This window comes from Grus americana, chromosome 20, assembly GCF_028858705.1.
Source record: "Grus americana isolate bGruAme1 chromosome 20, bGruAme1.mat, whole genome shotgun sequence".
Classification (NCBI taxonomy): Eukaryota; Metazoa; Chordata; class Aves; order Gruiformes; family Gruidae; genus Grus; species Grus americana.
Window position 1 is genome coordinate 3,572,600 of NC_072871.1, and position 14,021 is coordinate 3,586,620.

A 14,021-nucleotide genomic window follows, 5' to 3' on the forward strand; every position below is an offset into this window, starting at 1 on the left:
CTCCACTTTAGGGTAGAAAATATACCAAGTGTATGGTATTTGTTGCTCTGTAATTTTCTGTCATCACTACCACACTCCCTGACGTTCAGGATCTCTGCCTATTTGCACTTGGTCTGAGTTACAAATAGCACAGTTAGATCATTGTCTGGCTGCTTTAATTGTCTATCTGCGAGTACTCAAGCATGCAAGCTTTAAATTCGCTTTCTGCAAGCGTTCATGTGTGTAAATCTCCACTGCTTGAATGTTCATGGAAAGTGAATACAAAAGAGGCAGAAGCATGGCCAAAATGAACTCATTTTAAAATTTGAGACGACACTCATGGAAAATGTTTTGTAGTACTCCTCCAGCTTCTTACCAGAAAACCACATTTCTCACGTGTCTCTGAAGCAGCTCTGGACCTGGTTGGTCTGATTTCATTTTCCGGAGGTCTCATAGCATCGTTAGGCTGCACAGTTATCCCAGGTAGCTGACACCACCTGTGGTCCTTGACTACGTGTGAGCCGTGCTCATTGCAAAACCCTGCCCTGGGGATTGTGTCTTGCCCAGTGCCCTGCTTGTGCCCGAGCGTGGTGGGGTACGACCCCCCCGGGCTGGGATATTTTGTGATTCTTTCTCAGCCAGTTGTGCCCCTTGCATGAGTGGCTGTTTGCTCCTCGGCAGCAGTTGTGGGAAGGCAGTTCTGATTTACTCTTTGCCTTCACCATAGAGCAAGAAAGCTCTAACCTACCTGGATTCTCACCAGCAACACCAGCTAGATAAACAAACCTTACAGCACCTCCACAACTCGGTCAAAGGGGTTTTTTATATATGAAAGGTGATTTTGGATCAAACCCAAGTACCTTTGCTTACTGTGCAATATATGCATATATCAGTCAATCCTACTGCCTGGCTCACTATTAACTAAAAGAAGTGTGAGAATATAATAAAACTTGCTCTTGTTGCTTTAGGCTGCGGTAGTGCCCTGCCTTTCCCAGTAGCCAATATTTCACTCGAGAGATTCACTCTGTATTTGCAAGTGGAATTGTCTCCGTTGGACATTAGAGTCCCACTGGATCATCCCTTTGTCTTGACCACTTAAGAAAGGTGGCAGATGAGTTGTAGTTGTGACAGTGGCTGCATCCCGAGAAGCTGCTGATCCCAGCTGGCCTTGCTGTACGAGTGCGTCAAGTCTCTCTCTGTGTGCCGGGGCGACGGAGGGGCGTTCATCCCAGCCACTTCACTTAACTGCGTGGCACACCAGGCTGTGGCTGTGGCTGACATTTTGGGGGAAGCCTCCCTCCCAGCCTACCATCCTTGCTCTCTAACCAGGAGATGGGATTTGGCTTTTCCTCACAAACTTCACATTCACATTTTGTTTGTGTTAGGCAAGGCATGATGTTCTATGACCGACCTTGCTGATGATCTCATAAGCTTAAGGATTTCAGAACCTGAGTGCACAGGGGCAGAATGACTGCTACACCATTACTTTTCATATACAAATGTTTATCATTTTCATAGTATTTACCCATCTCTAGAAATCTAGAGTTACATGTAATAAGGTTTCCATCCTCTTCCACAATTAAATGAATGTTTCTTACCCAGGTCTAAGTGTCTGATGATATTTAAGAAAGGGACTCTGTACCTCAACCTCATTGAGGTTTTCAATCTATGGAAGACTACAATCAAGCTCCCATTTTGGGGTAATGATCTGCATTAATCTCCCTGAAGGCTGAATTCAATTCATCTAATTCCGGGCATCACGCCCTGACCTACCAAAACATGTAGATTTATTCACTATTTAAGTTTTACAGAGGCCTTGAACTGGCAGAGGTGAATTTGCAGAAACCCAAGTGGAGACCACTTTTGAAAACATACGAGTCCGTGAGCCATTAATCAACTCTGTGTTCCTATCTGCGAGGTGGCAGTGATAAGATTCACAAATCTTTCCAAAGCTCTCTGAGATACTAGGGTTAAAAACCACCTTCTTAGGGCTGCAGTCAGGAGCTCGCTGTGAGCCTGCGAGAAAGTCATCGGAGGGCCCAGCCAAGCGCGTGTGGACGGCAGCGAATGTTGTGAGATAACATCAGTCGAGTGGGGTATTGGCTACTCAAAATGATTCTACACAGTACTTGCAAGCTTGCCAGGGGGAAAAACTAGAGTGTGTTAAATGGAACTCTGGCTTTCTTCAAAATATTTCGCTGCTGTGGTATCTCCAGATGCTGAGGTTAGTGGCATTCCCGCTGCTCCGTGGCATGCAAGGAGGAAAGGAGGGCTATGGGATATGTGCGGGTGAGGGAGAAGCGTTGAAAGTTGAGCATCTGCAGGACAATTGCATTGGATTGCGGGGAGGACTGCCTGAGATACTGGGAAATCTATTCTGCATCTGGGCTCATTTGGTATGAACAGGAGAATTCCCTCTGTTGTTTATCCTTGACAAAAAAGACACATTTCTAACACTTCATTGGATCACAGACAATAAGAATAACCTTCACATGTTGCCCTTTTCTCTTTAAATTAGTAGTGATGTCCTGTTTGTTCATGTTTGCCCAGTGCTTTATCTTGCTTTCTTCCTCGGTTGCAAACAGCTGTTCTCTCTGTTTTTTTTCTCTGTCTTCTCCATTTCTTTCCTCTTACCTTTCGTTATCTTCACTTTTCCCTTTCTTCTTTTTTGTACTTCATCTTCTCCCTGTCCTGCTTGCTCCCTTTTCGTGTGATTTTTTGGGAAGGAAGAGGGAATTTATAGCTCTCACTGGATTCTGTTACCAACTGTTCCACCCATCTGACCTCTCTGGATCTTGCAGTCCATGACTGTGCCAAATTGTAATGTTACCATAGTATTTGGGAACCCAGCAAGCATTGTGGCTTTCATTAGTTTTTAGTAATACCTCCCATGTAGTCGAACATAGCCAACGGTGAGAAATGTAAAAGTACAAGTGCCTGTCGTTTCATCACGGCGAGCACAAAGAGCCAGCTCAGACCTGTGTTCCGTGTGCCTCTGAAAAAAAGGGTCTTACAGAACGTGCTAGATTAACCTGTAAGTGGCGTAGGAGTTGGCCCTCAACAGCACAGCACAACAGCTTCTTGGAATCACCAAAAGCTCTTTTCTTTGCCTTTGTTAGAGACAAGATAATGTTTGTATTTTAGAGTGACAAGCAAGGGAGTGAGTAGGAGCACAGAGGTGAACTGAAGGCAAAATGACTATTTATTGGCTAAAGTACCAAGTGGAATGGGTGGAAAATACCATTGTTTGGCACAGGGGAAGGAAGGCACTAGAATTAGGAAATGCAGGACCGGACGCACTGCACAGTATGTGTTGTGTGAGTCCAGTCCAGCTGAGCACTTAAACTGAGTTTGCATCTCTCACCCGGCCAGGAGTCGTTTATGTTCTATTCCTCCTCTCCATGCTGGCAACACCTGCTCTGCTCAAGTAAATAACGAGTTTCCAGGACAGATATGCTCTGCTGCCACCAGTTTATCTTTCAAGACTGGTGCCAATGATAACCCATGTTTACTAACTTCTTTTGTGCCCTGTCTTTGCTTCCTTCTTTCTTTCCAGGGCACCCTGATGTTGAGCAACCTTGTAAATCCAGTGTCAGAACATGGAGTCCCAACTCGGCAGTCAACCAACACACGGTGCCGCCCGCCTGTCCCGAGCCTCAGGGCTGCTACCTGCAGCTGGAGTTTCGTTATCCCCTGACTCCAGAGTCCCTCACAGTCTGGGTGACATTTGTTTCCCCGGACTGGGATTCCAGCGGAGCAGTGAATGACATCAAGTTGCTCACGATCAGCGGGAAGAATATTTCTCTCGGGCCGCAGAACGTCTTCTGTGACATCCCATTGACCATAAAGCTGGATGCAGGACAAGTGGGCGAGGAGGTGTATGGGATCCAGATCTACACTCTGGATGAGCACCTGGAAATTGATGCTGCCATGCTGAGCTCCGTTCCCCACAGCACGCTGTGCGCAGACTGCAAACCCATCCAGTACAAAGTGATTCGGGACCCTCCTTTCCAGTCTGGATCTCCAGTTGTCATCTCCAACCTCAGCAGGAGATTTGTTGACACGTAAGTACTTCTTTCCAGAGAGCTGAATAGGCTTGTTCAGAGAAAAGCAATAACCTGTTCTTCTCATCCTGTTAATGTCCAGCATCACAACTGATTGTGAGGATTTTGAACTAGATAAATGTACCAAGTATTACCAAGAGAGGATGTTCTCATAGTTTCTCTCTGGAACCAGGAGCATCGCACTCCTGGTGAAATAGCCTGGGATTTCATGGACAGTTTTTGAGAAATTTCTGGGCTAGTTGTGCAGAGACATGAAATTCAGGCTTTCCTTAACCAGAAAGGATATTGCAGACTACCTGAGCTATGATAAGTTAAATGTTTAAGGTAACCTAAATGAGGGCCTCTGGAGTAACTTGGTCATCATTTTTTTAGAAATCTTTTGAAAGTAATATTTTGATAGAGGAGACAGAATGGCTTTCAGTGCTGCAGCACCAATTAACTGCTAAAGAAAGGATGCATGAAAGTACACTTGCATGTTCAAGTACATAAATGTATTTCAGCCACTTTCATTTTCTGCTTTCGTGTGTCACTGAAACAAATTGTGTTGGAGCGGCATTGCTCTAACATAGCAAACACACCAAACGCGCCAGTTTGTTGTAGGGACTGAGTTTTATCCCAGATGCAGTTACACTCATCTAGTCAAGGAACGCATGATTGTTGAGGAAAGTCCAACTTCAAAATATTTAACAATTTCAAGGAGATCCATGATCTACCCGTAGGCATTCTACAGCAGCAAGAAAAACATCTTTTGCATAACATGATTCCCTGGAAATGATTCACTCATCTGTGGGAACAACATGAAGCTCTTATGAAAAATGAACACCAGATAAAAGGAAACCTGCTAAGAAAACTGCACTCTAATTTAGAAAAGATTATCTAATTAGTACAGCTAATATCAAGGAAGCATACATCATTATGGTTTTCTAAAGCATATTTAAATATAATAAAAATGATTAATTAACAATTCAGTAATCATGAGCTACCATCCCTTTCATGGCCCAATTATACAGCTTAGAAGATGCAAACTGTCCCTATGGGTTTAAAAATTCAAGGTAACTAACAATAGTGAATATAAAAAAACCCAGGACATCACTGAAGTTTCTCATGTGCTGAAAGTTAAGCATGTGCTTAAGTGCTTTCTTGGGTTGTACCCTTGTTCCAACAATTGCTGGCACTTAAACATGAGATGAATATTGACATATTGGAAACATGGAAAATGGTGAATTTTCCCATGGTTTTGCTGTGAAAGCATTTTTGCCTGAAACCTGGCCCACTCTCGTTGGAAAATGGGCCTGGTTTGGTTTGAAATATTTGCATACCTTAGCACAAGTTCCCACAGAAACAGGTCCAGTTTTGAGTTCATAACAAAATATGAAAAAAAAAAAACCCAAACCAAAACAAAACTAGTATTCTGAGCTCTATTCCCTGGTCTTTTATTATGATTTTGTGAGTGACTTCTAGCTTATAGCCAGCTGTAGTGAAAGGGTGCTCTAATAGTTAAATCTATAGCCAGGGATTAATGACGGTTTTCCTGTGCGTCACTGAATAAATCACATGGGTAATATTACTGTACCTGTCTGAATGTCTCACCTAGTTACATCGCCAGCGAAGAATCAGACATAAAATTTATGTTAGTCTTTGTGGGCTCTACCTGTGATCAGTAGACAGAAACGGATGCTCCTGGAGGCCGGCACGGCCAACCCAACCAAAGTCTGTAGTGTGGCTGGCCTCAGGTTGTCTCTGTCTTTCCAGAGCGTACAGGAAAAATCCTGCCAGTGAGCTTCGATGACATGATTGGAAAACTAAAATGAAGTTTTTAGTCACTGGGTGAGGAGTCAAAGACGGGAATTCTTAAGCACTTGTAGTTGGTTTTGATTCGGGATTTCAGCATGTGTTTGAAATCTTGAAAAGCAGGATGATTTTTCGATCCTAACATGCCTATGTGCACAGCACTGATCCGTATCCTCTGGTGGTGGGGGTCATGCAGATTCGTAGGCTGCTGCTGTATGTCCAGGCATATCTCTCCACCTTGAGACGCAGCAAACTCGCTGAAACTCTGCACAGAGTTGTGGTTATGTCGTGGAGGCAAAGGCAGGCTGCATTTTGTATTAGCACCTTGTGCAAAGAGTAGCCACAGTCCTTATACTCCATAAGCAGGAAGGAGGGAAGATGCTTTAGGGAAGTCAGGGACAGAGGTGTTGGGCTGTGCTCCTATGTATATATGTATGTAGAGAGGTAAATGCAATCTCTCTTGACCTGTTTGCATCTGCCTGTTTGTCTCATTCTGTACAGCTGGAAGTCAGCATATCTGTGCAGCCAGACTTTGCAGCCCCTTTATCTCTCTGTAAGCCCCAAGCCAGTTACCCCTCCTTTATGCTTTTGCATGTTTTCCATATTAAATAAAATTACACCCCCACATGTTCCATGGCAGGTTATTTTGAAGGCAGTGGCGTATCTTTACTCTTGCCTCCTCTGACCTTGATCTTCACATTCTCTTTTCTCCCAAAGAAAATATTTGCTTGCACTGTTATCTGTGAGCAAGATCCTTTCCCCAGGTGTGGCGATGCTGAAAGAAAAATTAATTTCTCCTACCTTCTTCCCGTCAAAGAGAGGGAACTTCTCTTTAAGCTGAGAGGAGAGACAGCCTTTAATGGATAGCCCTTGCCTAGTCAGCACTGGGTGCTCCATGGAGGAGAGTAAATAGCTAGAACAGTGGAAACCTTTTATTAAGAAATGCAAAATAACGCCAGACCTTCTGTTCTAAAGCTTGAATTTTAATCTCAGCTCTTGGCTCAAGCTGAGGCTAACAATCATTTCTAAGGGACAGGACCTTATCCTTGGACCTTACAGAAACCAGGCGAGATACACTCAATTCCACTGAGTATGATCAGCCGGAATTGCTGGTATCTGTGATACAGAATGAGAGTCAGAGCCTAGGAAGAGAGCAGAAAGCTAAATAAATCAGTGGGGGGAAAAAAGAGGTCAGGCCAGGTGCAGCGCAGAACTGCTGAGTCTTCACACCGCAGCGAGTGATAAGGAAGGAGCCTCATCTGCAAGTCTCAAAGTCTCAGCTCACAATTTAATCCAAAATTCAGGTTGTGTTCATACGTAGAGGGTTTCATTCTGGCTGTTCTCTAGAAATAATGTGCAAGATAGTCACAATGGTGAATGTGGTAATTGCTTTGCCCTCGCTTTGCCCTTACTGTAGTGCTTTTACGCTCACATCGTTGCAGTTGGAAAGTAATCGTTGCTCTTGCATTCGTTTGTAGCAACCACTGATTTTTTTAAAGAGCTCAGTGAGAAGGGAGTGCCCACAATGAGATGCTCTCCTGAGGATGTCACAGGTACAGTCAGGTGTCAGTCTGGGGTGAGCAGCCCGTGTTCTCCATTACACTCTCAGTAACCAAATTTGCGAGCAGTGGGCAGCAGGGTGTGCTGGAAAGATCTGCTCTCTCCCCTCTAGCAGGCCAAGCCGAGAGACACTGACGTTAGTTTTGGAAAGTTGTTGAAGTAACTGGAAAAGTTTCTAAAGAATTGGAAATTTTTCCAACTTTTCTGCCACAGAAAAGGTTTGTAGGAAACCTCAATATGTGGTGGACAACAATGGATTGTGTCATCTTTATGGAGTTAACCTGTAGGCTTTTTTCAAGACAAAGGCATCGACTGAAATAACCTTAGAAAGAATCCCAGCAGAAAGCCCTGGTACGAGGTTTTGCAGAGTTGGGCATCACTGAGAAGTAATTATGCTGTCCTGTGATATATTCATCTGAGCTATTCCTACACTAACTAGAGCTTTAGCACCTAAGTGACACCTAGAGATACTGCATTCATACTTGAAAAAGAAAGAAAGAAGAGAGACTAAGAGGGAAACTTGCATTTTCTCAGATAGGGAATATGTTTTTCTTCTCAGTTTTGGCTATTTTACACCTATGTTCTATGGCTAACCCTTTTCTGTTGCTCAGTAATAGTTGGAGGGGACTGGTTGTCATCTGTGTACAGTTGTTGTTTAAGTACAATATTTTAAAATATTTTGTTAGAATCAGGAGTTCCTGTAATCTCCGTGTCATTTACTGTGTTTTAACTCTGCCCCTGTGACGGTGGAGTGCAGGTCTCACTCAGGCTTCTTGGAGTAATTGCAGAATGACTGAGAAATTACCGTCATCAAGATTGCAGGTAGTTGGAGGGCTGCTGTGGCATTGTTCGTGGGTCTTTAGCGTTTCATGTACTTTAGCATTATACTTTATCCAAAACAATTGTTTGTTTCAAAATTTGCGTTATTGATGCATTTGCCGTTTGTTACTGGTATCCAGTCAGAAGGGCATATGGTAAGCGACTTGTCAGAAACCCCAGACAATGAGTAGTTGAAGGAGATGGAAAACAGTTCTTAGTCTGAAAGTTCCTACAGATATGACCGAGCAGAGAGGCTGGAGAATCAGCAGTGGCTATTGATAATGAGCAATAATTCATTACAGCCAATTATTGGCGTGCCTTTTAGCCCCTGAGCTCAACAGGAAGGTTGCATTTACAGGACACAGGCCCAGCTGAACAGAGGACTGGAAAAATACGTGTATCACAATGATGATATGTAAGCCTAAGTCCCTGCTGAATGCAACACTAAAATTTCATGGCAACATCTGTCCTTATTATGGCATTCCTTCCTTCATCTTGAAGATCTATTTCTCTATTTTCTGAAGGTCTACCAGCCAGAGGAATGTATGATCTAAAGCAGCTGAAATGAATTGCCAGATCCATCTGTCATGAAGATAATTAACACCATATTTCCACCCAAACAAGATACAGATCGCTGAGTGGATGTTCTCCCGACACCAAAAGCTGAAGCCCATATTATCACCATCTTCTGCTCGCCCCTCCTCCACAGTTACCATGCCAAACCTGTCTTGATATGCCAGGAAATAACTGGGGAGTATCTAAGATAGGACTGAAATGTTAAGAAAGCACTTTGCATGCCTAGATTTATCTGCAAGACCTGCTAGGTTGTCTGTGCGATATCGGCATGCTACACATCTGGATTCCCAACAGGCTTTAGAACTGTATATGGTATTCCAGATGTCCTTGTACACGAATACTTACCCAGCCACCCTGGAAATGCCTTGCCTTGATGCATGCAAGGACCTCGTAGGCTTTTTTTGTGGATACATCCCACTGATGGTACATAGTTGTCTTGCACTTGAATAAATACAACCAACTGCTTCTTCCCCTCTCACTTGCAATGAAGAGCTCCCAGCTTATTCTGAATTTCTTGATCCTACATGCATCATACTGTCTTATACCAACATATACACCACTTTGAGACATCCAGTCCTGTAAATTAGTCATTTCCACATTATAACTCCATCCTTTTCTGCGTTGACTGAGCATATTTACCAATTCTGTGTTGTCTGCAGACACTTGGACTTTTGGGGTCCAGATCTTTATTTGCAGGAAATGTTTGTTAGTTAACCTCAAAGTGATAACTGAAAGATAAATTTCCATTTCATTCAAATGTCTCTTTCAATCCAACCTATTACAGCTACTAGAAGTAAGTGCAAAATAGTGTCATCTCTTGTTGAGTCCCTAAGTATTTGATGCCTGCTCTCACGCCTAGCAATACCAGAGACCTGCCATTATTAAAAGCATTTGTTCTTTAGTCTACATCTAGGAGGTTTCTCTCCCATAATTACACAACTCTCTGTATTATTTCTCTCTAGTAATACATTAGAGGTCCCTATCTGTATCCACATGAAACTTCACAGCTCATCTCCAGTAAAAACACTTTTACCAAGCTTCAACAGGAACAGATTTACTCTTATTCACGCTTTCTTGCTTGTTCCTGAGAGCTTCCCTATCATTAGTTTGCAGTGCTGCGTGGACAAAGCTATTTTGAGCTTTCCCAAGAAGCAAACACTTTTCCGTCCCACCGGGTTTCTCTTACCCCTGTAATTTCCAGTTTCAGGTACAGTACTAACACTGCTAGTTCTTGCCTAGTTCTTCATCCAGAGTCCTTGCATTAATGTTTCAGTCATTCCTTTTTGACCCTAGCTTCCCAGCTGGATTAGTGGCTGTGCTGTCACTGTCCAAAAGCCTTTGCGTGTCAGTGAAGAGCTTTGAGTGTGTCGGAGCTGCCTGAGGTCAGTTTTGGCAAAGTCGTGAAGTTTAATATTCAGCTGGTGTAGGACCGCGTAGCAGTCCCGGAGCTCAGCAGAGCTGCTGGCGATCCTCTAGCAAGCATCGTCCATCTTCACGCCTCTCTGAGGCCCTCTCTAACCCTGGCTGCAGTGTCAGCTCCTTCCTCGTGCAGCCAGTATTGATTGCCCTGTTTCTGCTTAATGAACCTGGAAATTTCCTTTGATGAAAGAACAGAAAAATATGGAATGATTGCCTGTGCCACACCTTCCTTTCCAACAGCAGGAAACTGGTCATAGGCTCGCCTGACCCTAGCAGAGGTGAAGGGCTGGTAGGAAGGAGAGTGCTCCACCCAGCAGCATCTTCACCGCCAACATCCCCCTGGGGAAATTCTTTCCTTTCCCAAACAGCGTGGCCTCCCCTCTGGTTTGCACAGCAGCGCGGAGCTGGGACCGGGCAGGGAGGCAGCAGGGGTGACTGATTCTGCTCCCTGTGCCAAATAGGAGCCTGTTCCCCTGCTCTACACCGAGGGCTCGGGAAGCCAGGAAGAGGAAAACTGTTTCTTTTCTATCTACTGCGTCTTTCCTTCACATATGTTGTGCTGCTAAATACCGAGGTAGCGGTTGTTATTATTTATAGCTACCAGTAGCGTGCTGGGTGTTTTACAGAAGAAATACGCCAGGTGCCTTCTTTCAAAGAGCTCACAATTAAATGTTAGAGGCTAGCAGTGCTGCTGCTCTCAGGGATTATACACCTCCGCTTGGCTGATGTGACTTGACAGCTGGAAGCCACATTCTGATGGCTTTCCTTCTTTCTGGCTTTCTTCATTAAAGGTGCCAGGTTATCTTTGCGAAAGAATAAAACCTGCTTCCTGACCCCACACACAGAACAGATAGAGCAATTTTTTCCCTTACCACCTTCTGCCAAACTGCCTTAACCCTGCCCTGGAGAAGAGAAAGAACAATTTGACGGTCTGTGCCCATTCAGTAGGCAGCTTTTCTGCTAAGCCTGTGCAAAGATGCCATTTGGTGCCAGCTGTAGTGATAGATTTGTGATTCTTCGCTGTTGCGGTTTCTTATGTAACGCTGTAACTATAGCTGGCACTTGGCAAAATCCGTAGCTCCTGTTCTGGCTCGGCCGCACATGATGCAAGAATAAGGTAGTAAGGGCGGGTTTCTATCTTTGTGGGTTTGTGATCCTGAGACAGGGCAACCCAGAGGAGTTTTTCAGCCTGGGTGTATCTTTGAAGGGTGGCATTGCTCTGAATGACCCCCAGCTGCCTCTCTCAAAGAAATGACTCGAGAGCATGGGAAGAGCCAGGGAAGAGGGAGTGCCCCATTTGGGGAATGACACTTTGCTTCGGGATCGGCTGTGCCAGCTCTTCTCCAGCCAGGGACCCCCCCCAAGGACTGCTGCTACCTTGGATTCACATCTCCAGTGTGCCTCTTGGGCGATACGCAGAGGCTGGAGAGAGATCAGACCCATAGATTACAGCTTAGCCATATGCAAGTGTCCCTGAAAAAGTGATCTCTAATGGCTGTCCTATTATTAACCGAATAGATACTATTAGAAATAGATATATTTAATCGCTCCCAGCCAGGGTGGAATTTGAACTCACGACCTAGAAGTAGTAGCAGAGTTTTCAGCTGCAGGGAAAAAAAATGAAGGTCAAACAGGACTTTTCCTGCTGGGCAAAATAATTTATTGCAGGTGAAACAGTCTCAGATATGTGGTAAATTAGGCTGTGCATTATCTCATGGATAATAATTTCTCTCTGATGTTTGCCTTCTTGTGTGCATCTTTATTTTGGGCTCTAAATAAGATAAGAAGCACCAGAAATCTCCCAGGAATAACAAATGCATTTTCTTTGCTTGATTGAGGAAAGAAATATTGGACAGACATGTGTTATGCAACAATTTAAAAATAACTCTCTTGTAAAACTTGGAGTGAGCCTCAAATACCGCAGAAGAAGCAGAAATGTGTTACCTACCTTTTTATCAGCAGTGTCAGCCAGTACAGCTTTTTTCAGCTACTTTTACTGAACTATTGGCCTGATCATTTCCTGGGCATTTTATTTTAATATATTTTCCTAGGAAATAAATTCCGAGTCTCTGTTAAATTTGGAGCTACACTGAAATAGGCAAAAGATTTGAAAACAACGCGGCAGTGAGACTAAAATACCTGTACTGTCCTTAATACCTTGTTGGATACAGCGACGGACAAGACAGAAGCCCTTTAGGTGTATCATTGCATGGCCTGCAATGCGCTGAGCACCCTGCAGGCCCAAGGCACCCATCATGCCATTGCTTCACCCAAACTTGATCTTAGTCTTTCTGGCCAGGATCTTCTCAAATGTATGGTGACATAGGGCAGCTCCATGCTGATGCCCCAATTCCAGCATTTTCCTGGAGCTTTTTGTGAGAGGAGGGACAAGGTGGAAATAAAGTTCATTCTTCTCTGCAAACTGTACCCCAAAGAGGGTGCCTTGAATTGGACACCCTGAGTTATCAGCCACTACTAAAAATACTGGCCCTGAGAGCTCAGTGCAGGAAACCAGATCATTTATTCACAGTGGTACAGATTTTTTTAAAATGTAAGACCAGTTGCAGATGTAATGACAATAGAGGAAATTAGCTCATGATGGGATTTTAGAAAGAGGCTAGTGGAAATATGTTCAGTAATGTTCAGTTATTAAACCATTAAAGATCCCACTGGAGACCAGCTAGTAGGATTTCTCATAATCTGAAGTGGCTTAAGGCAAAACGCAGAGCCCCTAAGGAGGGAAATGACAAAATGTTCCTTTGGAATAGTCACCTCATCTCCTCACCCATCTCTCTGTGCTCTGCTGCGTGGTGCGCGTGACAGCACGTACGTCTCTGTCACGCATATGCACATGTAGTATAGGCTCCCTCCTTCCTCCCGAGGAGCAGCACCCCAGGAGTGCCATGGCCCCCGCGCCCTTACCCTCCAAAGAGGAGTTTTGGCGAGGAGGGATGGTAGAGGTGAAACCAGAGGAAACTGCAAACATCTGTGTTCGCTTGGGGCCCAATCTAAACCCTACTGAAAATGCACATAATAACTTCCACTGGCTTCAGGAGCCTTTGGATCAGGCGCTGCGAGCGTCCGCTCCCATGGCTCTGTTTACCATTTTGGTGGGATTACATGGAAACGGGAGGGTATTAAGTTCTGCAAATCGGGTCTTGGCTCAGGCCTGTTGAAAGGAAATCCTAGAGGTTGGGTCTGGATTCAGAGAAGCTGAAGAACATTATTCTGCCAAGTCGATGACCCTAAATTGAGAAGAGCCTTCTGCCCGCCTGGAGAGCTGAGCCTGACGAACTGGCATGGGGCTGAGGGTAGCAGCCGAGACACTCCCAGCCCCGGTGACGAATAATCAACATGCAAAAGTTGAGGGATGGTTGTTGGGGTCCCAGACCCCGTGCAGGGTGTGCTTCAGGCACTTCCCATGCAACGTGGTCTGAACCGGTGCTGGAGCCTGTGCAGATGCTGCCATTGGCGGTCCTGCACGGAGAAGTCATGGCACAACCGGGATGTTGGTAACGGTGTGAGTAATCAGGCAGCGCTCACTGAGAGGCACGATGCAACAGGCAAAGGTTTGCCAGTGACGATGATGGCCTTTAAAGCAATTAACCTGTCCTAACCTGCCTGCCAGTCATGTTACTGTTTTCTCCCTGCCGCGCCAGTACACCGGAACACTATCCTCAGATGGTGATACCAGCACTGTTCCCTTGAAAGCAATAGAGAAGTGCTGGCTTCCACCGGTTCGAAATAGGGCTTTCTGTATTTCATGTCCCAGATCTTTCCTTCCTCAGCCAAACCATAACAGCCTTCCTTCCT

At 44.7% G+C, this 14,021-nt stretch overlaps 1 protein-coding gene across 2 annotated transcripts in view; it reads left to right on the forward strand.

Annotated features, from left to right (window-relative positions):
- PAPPA (pappalysin 1) overlaps positions 1-14,021 on the forward strand; it is a 180,187-nt gene that overhangs the window by 70,061 nt on the left and 96,105 nt on the right. For both annotated transcript variants that reach the window (XM_054848963.1, XM_054848962.1), the window contains exon 7: positions 3,536-4,043. In XM_054848963.1, coding sequence (XP_054704938.1) covers positions 3,536-4,043 — 508 coding nt within the window. The remainder of the gene's footprint in view (positions 1-3,535; positions 4,044-14,021) is intronic.